At 32.0% G+C, this 17,643-nt stretch overlaps 1 protein-coding gene across 1 annotated transcript in view; it reads right to left on the reverse strand.

Moving 5' to 3' along the window:
* Nucleotides 1-11,908: 11,908 nt before the first annotated feature.
* Nucleotides 11,909-17,643, reverse strand: part of LOC130450215 (uncharacterized) — a 323,885-nt gene continuing 318,150 nt past the window's right edge. The window contains exons 15-16 of the mRNA XM_056788487.1: nucleotides 15,548-15,667; nucleotides 11,909-12,807 (exon numbers count right to left, since the gene is read on the reverse strand). Of these exons, the coding sequence (XP_056644465.1) occupies nucleotides 12,583-12,807; nucleotides 15,548-15,667 (345 nt within the window). The 3' untranslated portion in view covers nucleotides 11,909-12,582. The remainder of the gene's footprint in view (nucleotides 12,808-15,547; nucleotides 15,668-17,643) is intronic.

Consider the following 17,643-nt stretch of genomic DNA (forward strand, 5'->3'; position numbering starts at 1 on the left):
ATTATCATATTGAGAGTATATTCACTATAGATCCCGGTTCCTTAATAAACAGTATTTGTTTAAATAAAAACACGCATGGTTTGTAAAAATGCCAACTCATTCATCTTACATATTTATGACAGTGCTAAATGGTCTAGTGTACATTGTTTATACTTAAATCTACAACACATAAGTTGACATATTTTGATAAAAAGCAGATCTAATTTTGTTTAGTTTAGAGTCAGTCCTATATCACTCACTATACAGAAATTAAATTATTTTTTTTGTCAAACGTCATCTAAAAATTTGACGACGACAATGTTCATAATCCAAATAAATGTTTTATTATTTCGTAAAATATACATATTAGTCATATATAAAATCTCAAATTTTGCTAATATTGAATATATTCATATAAATAACACTTTGACAGTTTTTGGTATTAACTAAATACAAATGAAATCCAAGTTAACAAATTCAGGTGCCTGCGATGGTTTCCGAATCTTCTTGCTATAGCGGAGCTGGTTTAGAAAGTGAAATTTCAGGAAAAAATTTATTTCACACTACATCGTAATTTGAGAAAAAAAGTGAGGTTATTAAACAAAATTTTGGCTGATAAAACTAACTGGATAAATACTAAGAATGTTTCGATTTCAATAGTGAAACTGTAGTCATACAATCAAGAAAAATGCCGAATGTTCTGAAGAACCAGTTGAGGGTATTTACACCCACTTATGGTGTTGAGTGGTGGAAGATTAAGACCTGCTCCCAATCAAACCCAGCCCACGAGCAGCAAACGCGAGGATTGATTTGTAGAATGTTGTTTCAGATGGAACAGCTCATTTGAATTCATCCAACCCTACCTGGACCGCATGATATCGAACTGTACTTGCATGAAATTTTTAAACACTCACCTCAGACATACAGCTAATGTTTCTTCACTCCCAATTTTTGCTTTAAATTCTTGACAAGTAATATCCTTTTCAATTAATGTATGAGCTTCACTAGATTGCTTTTCGAAATCACTCATTGAACGTATTCACTTGAATTTTCCCCGACTCGCACTTTTTCGCAAATACTGAGTAGTTGCAAACATAATAAATCTTTTAGGGTACAAATCGTGGGTATGGGTTGTATCGGGGCCTCGTGTATGCTGCTAGTGGACTGGATTCAATTAGTGGCTGGACTAAAGGTGCAAGAGATCAAGTATACCATAGATAAGTTACATGGTACAAAAGTTTCAATTTGGTGTGGTGTGCCATGTGGTGCGAATCCACTACAACACACCAGAGATTAGATAGCAGTTGATACAGTGGGTTAGGTTAAGTTAGATTAGGTCGCTGATGTTTATTACTCGGTCAATAAAAAGTTTTTTAATGTGAACTAATGAGCCACATAGATTGCTTTTAGAAATGGTAAAAGAATCAATAGCCAATATCATGCTGACCAATTTTGATGAAGAAAATAATTATTTTGCATCAAGATATTGCAAAGGTGCAGTTTCTATAACAAAAACCAGTGACTCAATGATCAAATTCCACCTATTTCCAGATTAAGCCACGAGTCACTATTTTTAGATTTCAAACATGAAGAAATGGCAAAATTATCTTACAATTTTTTGTAAACGGCATGAAATTTAAGGTATCACCCAATGGCAGTTGCCTTTAAGTCAAAAATGAATCGTCTTCCAACCTTCAAAATTATAAAATCAAGAGCTAAAATGAAATTAAATCCAAAGGAGTGAGATCTGGGTTATAAGGAGGTTATCATGGTCTCAAAACTAAATTTATCGATTGTTTCAACATGTTGATATGCTTCTACTGTTGTTGATAGACGACCTAATACAAATCCGATTTCGTGATCAAAGACTACATCAATTCAACGCATGTGCAGCCACCCATCTTGATAAAGATGAATACAGTTATAGAACAAAAAGTGTGAGTAATTTTTGATTTATCGTAGGAGAGTTTTGTATTTATTTTCAAATGATACTTTTAATTGGAGTATGTTTCGAAAAAGCACGATTCTTTTTTTATTGAATCTGTAGAAATTGACGCGTACTTTTCGATTCTTTTTAGAGCATTTGTCAAAGTGTTTCGACATAAAAAAATATATAAAATTATTCCGTTGATAGTCATATTTTTATATTAGATACGTGACTTAGATCCGTTTTTTCATGTTCTAATAAATATTAACGGTTTCTCTTTATTGAGTGCGCCCACAACGTTTGTAGCCCCCTTTAGGTTGATTGCAAATTATTAAAATAAAAGCGCCCTTGAGAAGTATTAATTGACGGTTCTTAAGAGAAATATTAGAGCAGATATTCAGTGATGTGTTTTAAAACAACCAATATTCTCATAATATGTGTCTTTCTCTTTCTCTCAACGACTGAACAGCATCTTAAATAATCTGATCCAACTTGATCTTCTTCAACATCGTTTGAAAATGTAGTAGAGTCGGGACTTGACCAATCAGGGAGGTTTCTGAATCAACGTTGACGTATGGAATTAACTACTATAGTTACCATCTTCTTTCTTCGAGAGAGAAAAATATTCTTTATGTCTCTGTGCTCTATTTTGATTGGATGGTGGTGGAAACGACAAAGGAAAAGATTGATTTTAATAGCTAGTAGAGAGAGATGAATATTGATAAACCGATGATCTTTATCTCTTTAAAATCAATTCTATAATTGTGAGTGCATAACTAAAAGTTAAATTTTTCATTGTTCGATAATTAATATTTTTGAATTTATTACAACAAGATAGAACAGGACCTCAATTTATTTTCTTTTTTTATTACAATTACGTATTCTTCGAATCGAATTTATTCAATTTCACTTATTTACTACATCAGTTTCATTGTCAAAAACCTTACTATAAAACATTTTTCGCTAACTATTCTATGACTTTGCTTCAAAGCGCTTATATCAACCATCGATTTCTTAAATAAATTGGCGCAGCTGATAGGATTATATATATCAAAATAAGGAGACGTTGGGCAATTAACATTTTTATATCAAATTTATGAAGCGCTTTCAAAAACTAATGCGTAAAAAAGTTCATTTGTAATAATTCCCCAACATCCTTGATCGAAAATTGAAGGTTTGTGCTACATTATCTGATAATTTTTACTGATGGTATTGCTTAAATGATATGTCAATTTTATGTATCTATTAAGGAAGATATGTAGCAACAAAGTCCAGAGATGCAATTAGTTTCTATATATAGTTAGGTGTCTTTCCTGCTGTGCTAGGTGGAATCCTCGAATCTAATAGAAGACCTGAAATAATGTGGTGGATGCCGAGAATTCTCTCGTAGAGGTTTTTAACAGAACGTCACCAAAGTTATATTAAATCTTATTAATCTAGTGAATTGAAGGAATGGATCTAGTAGAATTGAACGTTTTGAACAGACATAAAATTCTCGTAAAAAATTATTGAATACAAACATGTCATATAATTTGATTAGTAGTTATTTCGACGGTTTTTTTTAAATAAAAACCTTGTATTATAAGTGTCATAAGACATATACGTACATATAAATAAATATTTTCTGAATTCAAAGGTATTTTTATATGAAATGAGGTATAATGTATATAGAATGAATCAATCTGGTCTTTGTTACTAAGTATCTATCGCAAACATATGACTAATTGAACATTTAGTGCGCTTCATCTAAAAAAGATCATCTAGAAAATGACCTGGTCACAATAAAATTATCTATATCTAAAATTAACATCGAAAAAATAACGAGCGATCGTAATGAATTTTTTTCAATACATGACGCCTCATGATACTTAATTTAAAGCCATTATGATATGTATGAGTTACACAGTAAGCTTTGACATTTTATAATACAACAAGCATTGATGATAACACTTGCTATGTTTTACTTTTGGGCATAAATATTGTCTGCTTGTCCGATAACCTTATGTTTATTAAAATGCCAAAACATATAATACTTATGACTTTATTTCTTAACTGTATACTGGTATAATCATATTTTTATTTGAATACGTATGACCTGAATGCTCTTGTACTTAAAATCCATATTTGAATAATTATTTGTATGCCGATGGCTGAAAGTGCTACTTTGTTGGACGAATCTGAAAATTGCGGGACGAGCGAAGCGAGCCGAGCAACAGACGAGCTCAACAAAGTAGTATTTCAGCCGCGGAGTACACAACAATTTTTAGACGACGCATAAGATCCAAAATCTATTACACTGAGGAAAGAAAATAAATAATAGAGAATTATAAACATTTTATTTATTGAACAATATAATGTACTCAATGATATTTGTAATATCAATATTATTTTATTAATATTTGCAAAAAGTAATGTTGATTGTACCTCCAGGACAATTATTAATGTTAAATGGATTGGATGCAGATGAAATATGTATTATTTCTACTAGATGCTGATGGAATCTCTGTAGATGTGTTTGTGATTTCGAAACAATTTGGTGTTATTCATTAATTTAGACAAAACTTCGGATAAAACAAATAATTTCAGAAAATTAAAAATTTAAGGTTATGCAAAATCATCGAAGTGGTACTGTCAACTGTCAACATTGAAGTGGCTAGAGTCACGTTTAAGAAAGTTAAAATTTACTACTCCAGAGCGTCCCGAAAGTGTTTTGCAGTACGGAACTGTCATGGAACACTAAAAACGCACTTTTCTGGATGTCAATGAATAAAAAACGAACAACTTTCAGATGGCGTCATCTAAAAAAGTAATTGTTCATCTAAACTTAGTATGAAATATTCTAAATTGTGAAGAAACAGTTCAGAATCTATTCTGAAACTTTTGAAATACAAGCGGTACTCAGAAAGTAAGTTTTCCTATTTCTCTGTCGCCTGTACATGGAACCATCGTGAGACAGAAAGTCTTCGTCGTTGCCAAACGCTCACCAGGGGACCGCCATCTCTAGTTCAGGTACTTCTGAAACCATCCCCGTACGAATTAATATTGAAATTGATTATATCTATCTAATCACATTCCCTCTCAATTTTCTTTTTGTCCTTACCCCACTCTTCATCATAAAAAATTAGTTACTTGTAATAGAACAATTGAATATAATAAAAATATTAATGATTTTTGACAAAAGCAAGCATGAAGGTAGCACATATTTATTATTTCCATTATCTACTCTACTTTGGTGTAAAGTAAGAAATTGCAAAAAACATAGAAAGAACATGCTGCATGGAGGAATTTGCGGAGTTTTCGTGTCATAAAAAACCTAAATAGAGGCACAAAATATCAAAAAAATGCATGATTTTTTTCATTGCGAGAAACCAAAAATCCTTTTTAGGTACAATCATCTATTATGTGAGTATCTGGTAATAATTTGAAGCCAATCGGTGGGTCCCTTTTCTCGGAAGTCCAGCCAGTGTTAACATCGAGAAGCCGCAAAGTCAACAAAATAAAAATTCTTATGAAATTTGTCAACTTCGTTCTATTTTATTAACATAATACAACTTGTGTACTCAAATTCAAATTGTAATTATTTCAAAGTAGTCTCAGCGCAGTATTCCTAAAGATTAATAAAGTTTTTGGATAGTTTTAAATTTTCGAAATCTATTAGTTTGTAGAAATTCTTTTTTGTAAATCACATCTTCAGTAAACGAAATTCTTTTGTTGTATTTTTTGTTTTTTAGAAATTAATACTTAATCAAACACGAGGAGAGAGTCTGAAGCACCCAAAATTAAAATTAACATCAAACTAAACTTCCTTCATGGTAATTATTTGGGTTATAAATTCCCTGTATGGGTTCTTCTTGTCATACAAAAGTGGAAAGCTCCTGAGACTGTCTATCATTGTTCCATCATCTCAGGGACATCGTTGACTTTCAGACATTGTTATTTCCTTTTTTTTATATCAGTAAAACATCACGGTGGAAATCAACGCAATTATTTGAATAATATTTTATAACCAAAGAACAAGTATGTTTTAAACAAAATAATGCCACCAATATAGACTGACCTAACCTAATCTAACCTATTTTTTGCTCATAACCTCACAAAATTAAGGAATTAAACTGAGAAGTTAGTTAGTTTAATTTTAATTTTACTGTTAATTTTCTGCATGAACTACAAGTACCATTTCGGTGGCTTTTAACTAGGTAGGAATTTAGTTTATTAGTTCAATAGAAATATTTAATTTTGGCTGTATAAAGTCTGATAATTAGACGTTGTGTTTAATATTTTCAATAAAAATACGTCTTCTTCTTATTGAAAGTTATTCTAAACATAAACATGATATGAAAAAAATTAAAAAAAAAATGCAATGATGTTTGCTTCTCACCTGAATTACTGATGAATACCATCTATTTAAAATTAAAATACTATGAATTCATCAAAAGTTTAAAAAACTTAACCTTGATTATATTCTCGTAAACAAAAAATTATATCCGGTTCTAATATCGCTATTAATTAATTTTTGCAAGACAAATTTACCCGTTTTATTATAACAAATTAACAAATTATATACATACTCGTATTTTTTACGTTTGAGTTAAGTAAACATGGAAATAATTCATACATGCAATTACAATATGTATTTAATTGAAGTTTACAGGATTTTTTCGCCAGTTTTTGTATTAATTTAAATGTATATTTTTCGCATGAAATTATGGACACCTTGGAGCCATTTCTATAGCACCAAAAGCATTGATATTTTATCAGCTGACAGTTTATTATCAAAAATTAGGGAAATTGCAATATTTATTGGTATATCAGTGGATATTGCTTGTCTGTCGCTGCTGCCAGAACAATCGAGGTATGAAGCAACGTTTATCAATCATTTATCAAAATTTTGTAAATAATACTCGTAATTCTAATAATTGTACCATTAATATTCATTTTTATATTTTTTAAATCATTGTAAATTGATGTTTTAGATCGTTTAATATAGCATGAATTATTACCATCCAAGCATGGTAAGTTGACTTACAACCTGACGCCAAGGACAATCGATACGTTTTGGTACTTTTGGTACATTATTCAAAACAATATCAAATTGCGTTGTTTATAATCTAGGGAGAAGAAAAAAAACTCTACATGTCGACTATAATATTTGGAATAGATATTTCTATGGAATTTTATATAAAATTTTATGATGAAGAAAAAATTTTTGGTTTAAACCCTCGCGCTTCGTATAGACCTGAACATTACGCCAGACAACGTACAGATCAAAACACTTATTTATATGGGCATACGACACCTACGTCGAGTCGTAAATATTCGTTTGAAGATTTGTTAGGTGTGTTCCTTACGTCTTTTTTTCGATTTTTTTTGTGTTCATTATATGTACATAATAACGAAATCGAATATTTTATACCACCAGTTTCGTTATTCAATAGCCACACCTTGTATATTAAATACAAATCATTGGAGAAAGAAGAATAATCCAACCAAATGTGAAGATATGCATTTGGTCATGGTCCAATATATTAGCCCCTTTAGAGTCATTAGAGGAAATGCTTGCAATCTCGTTTGCAGGTTTGAAAGAATCAAAACAACACAGCAACCTTGGATGCATCATCTTACCAATAAAAAAGGACGATTCATAAACTTGACTTTCCGTTTGCTGTTACCATTCACGGGTGACGTTTGCCGTTTGACGTTGGTAGCAAATTCTACATTGTATTCATGAATTTGACGTTGCTGTCAAACTAAAAATTTTGTTATTCTTTTTGACGTGTGTTCTGCTTTTTGTTCTCGTAATATTTTTGTGTTTTTGTTTGTAATAAATTATTTATGGGCGATATTATGGAAAATAAGGAAGAGAAAACAAGCAAAGCCAAAATATCGCCATAAACAAACAAACATCAACATCACGCTCTAACGTCATTTGTCAAAATCACGTGACAAACGGATGTGATTGGCTCTTTTCTTTTACTACCAAAAGTTGTTACGATTGGCAGATGGGAAAATATAAAATTCGTTTATGTTGAAAGTTACCAACGGCAGACTTATCGGCAATGGCAAACGGAAACTCAAGTATATGAATCGACATAAACAGTTTTATTGCATTGCAGGTACCATTTAAAGAAAATTCAATTGAAACAACTGATGAATTAAGAATTATATTTACCTTTTCCATTCAGATCATTTTGAAATAACTCCGATCCAATAATTATGTCTTTTTCAGTCCCAAATCATTATTAAAAATAAAATGACTCCAAGTTTAGAGTTTCCATATAAAAGACTGTATTGTAGTGTGCAAGGATTTTGAATGGCATTGGAAAGCACTTTACTATTCAACAATTAAAAATGGATTTACGATATACGTCCGTACGGTATTCGATTAGATATTCTTGACTCGGCTCCTTCGTCGCCTCGTCCATAAACATCTATCTCGTATCGTACTAAATCACTTCTCGGACTTATAACCATTTCAGTACGAATTATACTTTTGACATACTTCGTATAAGATTAAAAATACGATTTGTAATAGTTGTATTTTTAAGAATGCTTTTTGTTTATAAATTTAATATGTTTAGACCTTTTTGTAGTGCAGTATCAATTGATTTATGTAGAACCTATCGGACAAGCAGATATTCGGGATGTCAAAAACTTACATTTTAGGAAGACGTTTCCTGATCTAAGTTATTAGTAAATTAGTCCTACATCAAAAGCAAATATAAAATTATATAGTACAACACTTCGACTACTTAGTCAAAAAATAGGTAATAAAGTTTAAACTATAGATCCGATGAGGATATCATCTCGTATCTAAAGATCTGAGCAATACTTAAAAACACCGTGTACATGTTAATTTAAACACCCATTTTTTGCAATCAGTTTAACTTAAAATGCAAAACTTCCATGCTAATACATTTTAGAAGAATTTGGCGTGAAAATTATCAATAATTATGGTGAGGAAAAGTGCAATTCCACCCAAAAAAATTTGCTAAACGTCAAGATTGTGAATGTAGTGGTGTTTTGAAAAAGCTTGTGGATTATCCTCGCAGTTCGATTAAAAATAGACTTCATCGAAAAAAAATTTTTTTGTTTGGCTTCAAATCATGCACAAAGTGAATCTTGAAAGCTTTCAACCCAAGTTACTTTCGTAAAATATTTCCTAGTGGTCCTATTTACTCAGAACTACGAATTTGGATTTTCTCTAATCAATGCTTCCTTGTACAACTAATTTCTTCGTTTCGGTGTCTCACGAGATGTACATGATCAATAAGAGTCGGTAGTCGGAAAACTATCCAAACTGAACAAAAAGGGACGATCAGCTGGGTAATGGGTTGTTAAGTAAAGTAGTGTTACCAAATCAAAGTTCTGATCATCTTGTAGCTTATTAAAAAAATTACACCTATATCTCAAAATAACATTAGAATCCCATTTTGTTATTTTCCGATAAAATAGCTGTTGATTTAAATTTTGTTATTGTTTAAGCTCTAGTCGTTATCTCAACAACATCGCATGGAAAAAGTTAAATTACAAAAATATTTAGGATAATCAAAAAATTGACATAAAAAACGAAACTATTATTATATCTTCTTCATTTGCCGTGACTGTTTTAGATCGTTTTTGATTTCCGGAACCATTAACGAAGATTTGATTTATCGTCACAAACTATTTCTTAACTACGGCGATAAACCTACATCTCAAACTATTCTAAACGCATGAACAGATTTTTTTGTAAGATCATTGCTGCAAAGCTGCTCTCGCTTTGGCTGTTTATTTCGGTTCTCAGGTTTACTATTCCATTTCTGGTACATTTCGATATTTATTTATGATCTTCTTTAAGTTAAGCTTCAGTCCTTTATCCCGTCAGACTAAAACAAGTCTATGAGCCTCTTTAGTTCTTCAAACGAGCTGGTTATTGAAAGAATATCATCAGCCTAACGTATACTGCTGATATAAACCAAGATCTCGCCATCAGCGTTCTTAAAAACTTGAATACGTCTTCAGAGCACAAATTAAAAAGAATTGGAGGTAGAATGTACCCTTGTCTAACTCATATTCTTATTTCAACCCCATTTGGTGATCTACGCGAACGCTACCGGTGTCTTGTCAGAAGATATTAGTTTCTAATGCTTATACTTCTATATTCACTACATTTTGTTGATTTACGCTCCAAAGGATCTTGCTGCGATACTGGAGAACCCCGCTGATCCATTAATACCACTCCTTTTGAAAAGTATGGAATGTTGGATGGCTGTAGCTATCAGAGATCTTCGTCTTCTATATCAATGGGCTCCCAGGTGTAGTGCTCTGGAGTTTTCACACTTTGGTAGAATGTGTTTCGTCTTCTGTGCAACAAAATCCGCATGCCTGGAATGACAATCAGAAAAATCGACTTCAAATTCTCGATCAGCTTAATTGTTTCTGAGTTTCTTACTGCACTTTATCTATACTCTAATTGCTTATTTGTTATTGCGCAGTTTATAGCTCTGAACATTTCGTCTTCGGTGATAATAGTAATTGCAGTTGCTACTGATTCGAAGATAATTAATAATTAAAATTAATATATACATGATATGATGTATTAGCAAGGATCTGAACACGGCGTTTTGAAAACATACAGTCTGTGACTAATTTAGTCTATTTCTTAACAGTAACAATAATAGTCAACAATGATATGTACAAAGTGTTCTAGTAAAACCTAGTTATACATTAAATGATTTTATTTATGCACAGGGTGAAAACTCGATTTGTAGCTTTTTGATTTTGTCTATTTAATTATTTTTCATATCATAAACATCAAACAAACATTCTGTTAAAAGAACTATGTAATACTTTGAGTTTCTATTATTTTCCAAGTACTATTTAGTGGTTTTTTTTGCATCAGTCTACCGAAAACCACAAATAACCAATCAACATACAGTTTTTTGCTTTATAGCTCTATCAGAGATGGGACAGTCAGAATAGACACGAGCAGCATAATTAAAAAATAAAATAAATATTGGCATTAGCATACCAGTTGAAACAATGATCAGTAGTGATCAGCACGTGAACATCCCGGGCGAAACGCGGCGCGGCATCGTTATTGGTTCAAATCAGTGGGACCATAATATACCACAAAGAAAAAACCGCGTGGGAGGGGCGAGCGCCGCATCTCTAAAGATGCCGTTAGATCAGGCGTAACACAGGTACGGCATCGTACTGTGTGAGATCGTAGCATTCAAAGGGAGCTGAAAATTTAAAGCTCTGTCCATTCCAATACATGCTTAATGTTGACCAAGAGCAGTTACTTGATACTGATCGTGATGTAAGTACATCTATATTAAATGAGATACAAGAGGAGGCATCTACAGCAAAAAGTATATCAAACTTAGCACCAAATACAATCCTAAAATCCCGTTTATGTCGACTGATAAAACAAATCCAGAGTCAGCTATTGTCAATACTTCTACCACCTCGTCCACATCAAAATAAGAAACAACAGCAAAAGAAAATGTGAACTGACACAACAACGATGAGTCAGAATATTCAGAAGAAGAGTCATTGTGTTTGTTCCTTCTGACGCAGGAAAAAATAACGAAATGTGGTACCGAGAATGTTCTGGTTCTGACAACTCGGTTGATTTCGAGGTCTGGCTATTAAATAAAGACAGGAGCAAAGTATGAATCTCAAGTTTCTCGATAAATTGAAAAAAACATCGACTGAGTACTATAAATTGTTGCTAGAGGCCTTTCTCCAGCTCGTGCGCGTGTTTTTGAGTTGTGTAAGTGCTTTAGTGGAGCGGAGATAACAAATCAAAATTCAAAGGACAATGTTGATAATTTTTTTCGACAATAACGGTATCGTGATGACTGAATGGGTTCCAGAGGGTCAGACTGTCAACTAGACTTAATATTTGTCAGTTTTGGCAACACTGCGAAAACGAGTTCTGTGAAACAGTAATTGGCCAGAAAGCATATTCTGGTACTCGAACATCTCCCGTACTCACCAGATTTGGCACCGTGCGACTTTTTATTTGTTTCCGAAGATAAAACTTGCTTTGAAAGGGACCCAATTTGAGTCGATGGAAGCTGTAAAGGAAAAAACAGCAGGGCTCCTAAAGGCACTCACCCAAGAAGACTTCCAGTACTGCTTCGATCAATGGAGAAACCGAATGGAAAGGTGTGTGGCGAGTGGAAGGGGAGCATTCGAATATAGAATAATTTTTATAATGAAATCTTTTTCTGTAACCAGTCTCGTTATTTAATAGCCAGACCTTAAAGTTGATTGTTTATATGAAAATTTACGCGATTAAGTGGGATTTTATACTGACATAGAAGTTTTTGATCTCTAATAATTTAGTATATTCCATTATACCAATGGCTTTCATTTTCTGAGAGCGATTCTGCTTTATCTTTAATGATAGTCAAGTGAATAAGTATTTAGTTTCTAAAAAAAATGTTCTAAAGTATACATAAATTTGCCTTTTATTGAATTTTTTCTTTAGTCGACTCAAATTCCGACCATCTACTTATATCTTTAACAAACATTCAGTTTATACTGACATTTGTATAATTTTCATTGACCTAGGCTACTATCGACCGCTTTCACGCTGTTCATTAAAATACATCTGACATTAATTTATCCGCATATTTATAATGATATGTATACATATAATTATTTTAACATTTTCAGTCTTAATGTCACGATGGCGTTGATTGTATATATTGGAATATTTTAGTTAGTAGTACAGATAATATCAATATATGTGGTGTAAAAAAATATATCGCTGAAGATGATTTCGTTTCGATTGGGATTATTTCCACTTCCGCCATTTTGAATATTGATAGTAACAGATGCGAAACGAAATCTCTGTTTTTGGAATTGATCTTCTCGCTAACCGTTTCTAAAAGATCCACGCATTCCTCCTAAAAAGAAACAGAGTTTAAACATTTATTTGTCGTATCGACAGATCAAAGCAAGACTTGAGTCAAATATTTTCATTAATTTCCCTCAAAGAACCATGATTCAAACAATAGCTATGCCTCAAATAGTTTGTCTATTTTTAAAATTAGCAAACCGAGGTGGTTCTTCCCTAGGTAGAACAACCATCCTTAACTTAATGGTAAGTGAAAGTAAATGAAGCTGTAGAGCGCTGTTACTTAATGATCACGTCCAAAAAAAAAAAAACGCCAGCAAACATAAATAACTTTGAAAATCGTAATTGAAAAACGTGGGTGAATTTAAAATAGAGAGAAATGTTTCATTGTCAAAAAATTGTTACAATTTGTAAAGAAAAACTAAGTTGATTTCAATTGACAAGTGATTGTGCATTTTTTTGTATTGTAAAATATTGAGCCTTTAACTAATTCTGAACGTGGAGTAAGCAATTTAGTTTACCAATTAGGAAAAAGGAAGGAAGAGTCAGAATTTTTAATCTTTTAAAGAAGTCCCTGCAGTGAAATCCAGAAGGGAATGGTATATCAAAGAATTATCTACAACAAGCTCTAAGAATTTTATACATTCAACGACGTCAATGGTGGTGTTATTTAGTACAAAAGGCTGCAAAATTTTGGTTTTAGAAAAGTTGAGACAGAGAAAATTAGAATCGCACCATGATTTAAGGGTGTTTAGTTTAGTGTCGTGAGGTCAAGGTTGCTCCAAGAGAAACTAGTGTCTTCTGCAAATAGACATATCACTTAAAAGCATTTATACCAATTTTTAAAGCACTTGGTTGGTTGGTTACAATGTCGAATCAAAGCGCTGTTTGGAGGTGTTTAGATCAAATAAAAAATTATTTTGGATCGATTTGTGACTATGGATGAAACTTGTTTACTTCATTACATATTTGAGCTCATATCACTGTACATTATTGTAGATATTAAAGAAAAGAATCGTGAAGAACCGACTAAATTTGCAAGAAAAAACATCTTCCTCCAAGTCAAGTTAATATCTACCTCATTCTACCAGCAACTATCTTCAGAACTGAAAGAGAGCTCCACGAAAAGAAATATCAATAGAATCAGCAAAGGATCACAGTTACAGAAGTCTATTTTAACGCTATAGTTCTATGAAAATGACAAAGAAATGTTAAGAAAAAGCGTTAAACTGATTTTATCACAAACAGGACCTCATAAATAAAACAAAATTTGTGTGAAAAGTCTTAATATATTGTACTTTATTCTGAATACATGAAAAACCACTACAGTAAAAGCAAATTACGGAGCAAATTATTTTTTGAAAGCACATGGGAAGTCAAGTGATCCTTATAGTATTTTTTCGAATCAATTAAAGAGCTGCTGGAAAGGGAATGGAAAGTAATGTCGCTATATTTAATTAATGATGAAATAATCTTTATTATTAACAGCATATTGCCATGTAGAGGGCAAATTTTCATTGTTGAGCCGATAAGAATCGATTAGTTCTTGATTTAAATATAATAACATCTAAATTGTTTTAACAATAAAGATCTGTACTGAAAAAAACCCGTCCACGGTCGAAGCGATGCTATGAAATGCCACTGAGCTATAGAAATTTAACAATGAAAAACTTTACACCCTTCGTCAAGGATTTAATATTAATATAGAGGGCGCAAACTTTCAGGGAACAGAAAAACTTGTTAAAAAAAGCACCCTAATAAAAGTTAATAAAGTCTATGAAAATAAATAGCAAATATAAATAAAAAATAAGCACAATCACAAATATAAATCAAAGTCAAAATAAGTCAAACGAGGAAAATTTATTCGATCGGGATGATATTCTAATTTTTTATTAGATAACTATTAGATAATTTTTTTTGTACTCTAATAGTTCATCTTATATATTAAAAAAATTGATGATTTCCATTCCGAGTCCGTTCAGGCGTTCTACCCAACCGATTTGCTTAATTTTTTTTTTCAATGAAAGGTATTGATACACAGATCAGCCAGCAACCATCGGATTCCATCTAATTTTCACCATTCTCAAGTTATACTCAAATGCGATTTCCCCCTGTTCATTACTTATGGGAGTTTTTCACATACACACGTTCTATCCTTAATATCTCAGGTTCTATTCAAGATAGAGACTTCGTTTTGGTTTAAGAACACTCGCTGAAACACCTTCTTTCTTTTGAGTTGTTGAACACTTAAATCAGTTGAGTTGGAGAGGAGCTAGGCGCGGACATTCAATGTGGAGTTATGGATTTTTGTAGGTTTTTGGCAATTTTTCTACTTTCAAAGATCTATATCTCAAGTTCTAATACAGCTACAGAGTTTGTTTTGGTTTGAGAACACTCGCTGAAACACCCTCTTTCTTTTGAGTTTTTGAACACTTAAATCAGTTGAGGTGGAGAGGAGCTAGGCGCGGACATTCAATGTGGAGATATGGATTTTTGTAGGTTTTTGGCAATTTTTCTACTTTCAAAGATCTATATCTCAAGTTCTAATACAGCTACAGAGTTCGTTTTGGTTTAAGAACACTCGCTGAAACACCTTCGTTCTTTTGAGTTTTTGAACACTTAAATCGGTTGAGTTGGAGAGGAGCTAGGCGCGGACATTCAATGTGGAGTTATGGTTTTTTGTAGGTTTTTGCCAATTTTCCTATTATAATGATTTCTGATACTCATTTAATGGGTTCGATGCAAGCGAAGCCGCGGGTAAAAGCTAGTTTAATTATGAATTAACAAACCTTCTCCTTAGCAAGAATTTCTGGTGGAGACAATTTACTATAATCGATGTCTTCGGAGAGTTTTCCAGAAAGAATGACGTTTTCTTTAGTTGCATTAAAGAACTCCAAAGTACAAAGTGTCTGTAAACAATGAAATATAGTGAAGGATTAGAGATAATTACATTGGTAAAAATTTATTTACTAATCAAATAAGCATTTAAATTCGTAATGGATATCAAAATAATTTAGGTGGTTCTACAAATGGTGCTAGTTTAAAGTATGATTCAGTTCAACTCCTTATTATCTACGTATATATTTATCTATTAAAAGTAAGTTTGAAAAATAAACACAGTGAATCCATTCCTTAAATTTTCAGAAAATACCTCTAGAAACATTAACGTATTCATAGTATATTATAACATATAATTTTTGTTGTTGTATCATCAAAATAAAAAGATCTAAGAAATTAGAAACTAAAGACCGAATATCAAAATCACGTTTTATGTAGGTTCACTTTCCAATCATAGTAATGAAAAACAATTACTTCAATTTCAAAATTTATCAATTTGGTTTTTCATAACTATTCTAGTTGATTTAAATGAATATATCATGAATTTTTGCAGATATTAAAAGTTACATCAAGTGTGACAGAACTACGAAGAATTGTCCAGTATTTGAATTGAGATTTGGAAGTTTCAAAAAGTTCATTCCTAAGTTTTGTTTGGTGCGTTTTACGTTGACATAATCTATAAAATAAGAATTTATACAATTTTTTCGACGAATATTTATGTTATACTTCTTGCAGATTTTGTAATATTTTCCCGTAACGGGAAATTTTCGTGTTTTTTTTGTTTATTTGGTACTAAGTGGGTTATTTTGGAACCGTTTACATCGCCAAGTTTTAACTTGAACAGCTCATGCCTTCTACAAGCTCCCACAATTCATACTACTTACCAAAATGACTTTTTTATATTTAAATGCACATTACATTAAAAACACTCACAATTACACTGCCTGACGCGCGTTTCGATAACCAAGTTATCGTCTTCAGAGACTAAAAGTAAATAGTTTACCTTCAGTCTCTGAAGACGATAACTTGGTTATCGAAACGCGCGTCAGGCAGTGAAATAGTGAGTATTGGTGTAAACAGTGTGTTCATTATGAATATCGCCAACAGCTTAGTTAAGATTTTCTTACTTTAGAATATAAATATTTAGCATCGGGGGCTTTTCCAATGAATTGCTTTATTTAATTTGTTTACAGCTTTTTATGCTGAACCTTTTTCTTTCAAGTAAGGCCTATAATTAAGAATATTTGGATACGTCTATTTTATGTTTGATAGTGAAGATTTGGAAGTTGAATAATGTGTCCATAGACTTGAAGGTATCAATTTTTTAAATAAAAACAACTCATCAATATAAATTGTTACCACGTTTTCTGTAAAGCTGCTAGACTTTTTTTGTATTTCTAGACCATAAATTTAGAGTCAAATTTATCGTATCGAATTTTTTTAAATATTTTCGGCTCTTTTGTGACCTGGACATTAATAACTTTCAACAGCGGACATTTCCATTGGTTTAAAAAGCAAAAAAAAAGTTGAATGGGTAAATTTTGTTTAAATGGTAAATTTCAGTCAGGTAGCAATAGGTGATGTTTTCCATATATCGAATGTTGCATTTGTTTTTTTCATAAACTTGCACCTTGAAGTAGGTCCTAGACTATCAAGCGACTTGATCAAATTGATTGTATCAAGCCTGATTGATAGTTTAAAAACCCATTTGAAGCAACAATTGACGGTGATTGATAACCAGTCATTAAACCACCGTCTTTTTTTCTTTGTTTGGTTTCTCTCCTTCACAGCAACCTATGTTAAGGCCAGGAAGCCCAAATCTACATTTGATACCATCATACGCTCCACACTCCTCCACTTCTCATCTTCGTCTCAGAGTTTTGATCAAAAGATTGAATATTGAAGATTTAATCAAGCCGCTTGATAGTGCAGGACGTCCTCAATGAACAATCTGTATCATTAAAGTGATAGTAATACAAATTTGAAAAAATATAGGAGTGGAAAAATAACATTTTTTCACAGTAAAGTGAAATTATACCAATTATGT

Source organism: Diorhabda sublineata, chromosome 11 (assembly GCF_026230105.1).
Source record: "Diorhabda sublineata isolate icDioSubl1.1 chromosome 11, icDioSubl1.1, whole genome shotgun sequence".
Taxonomy (NCBI): domain Eukaryota; kingdom Metazoa; phylum Arthropoda; class Insecta; order Coleoptera; family Chrysomelidae; genus Diorhabda; species Diorhabda sublineata.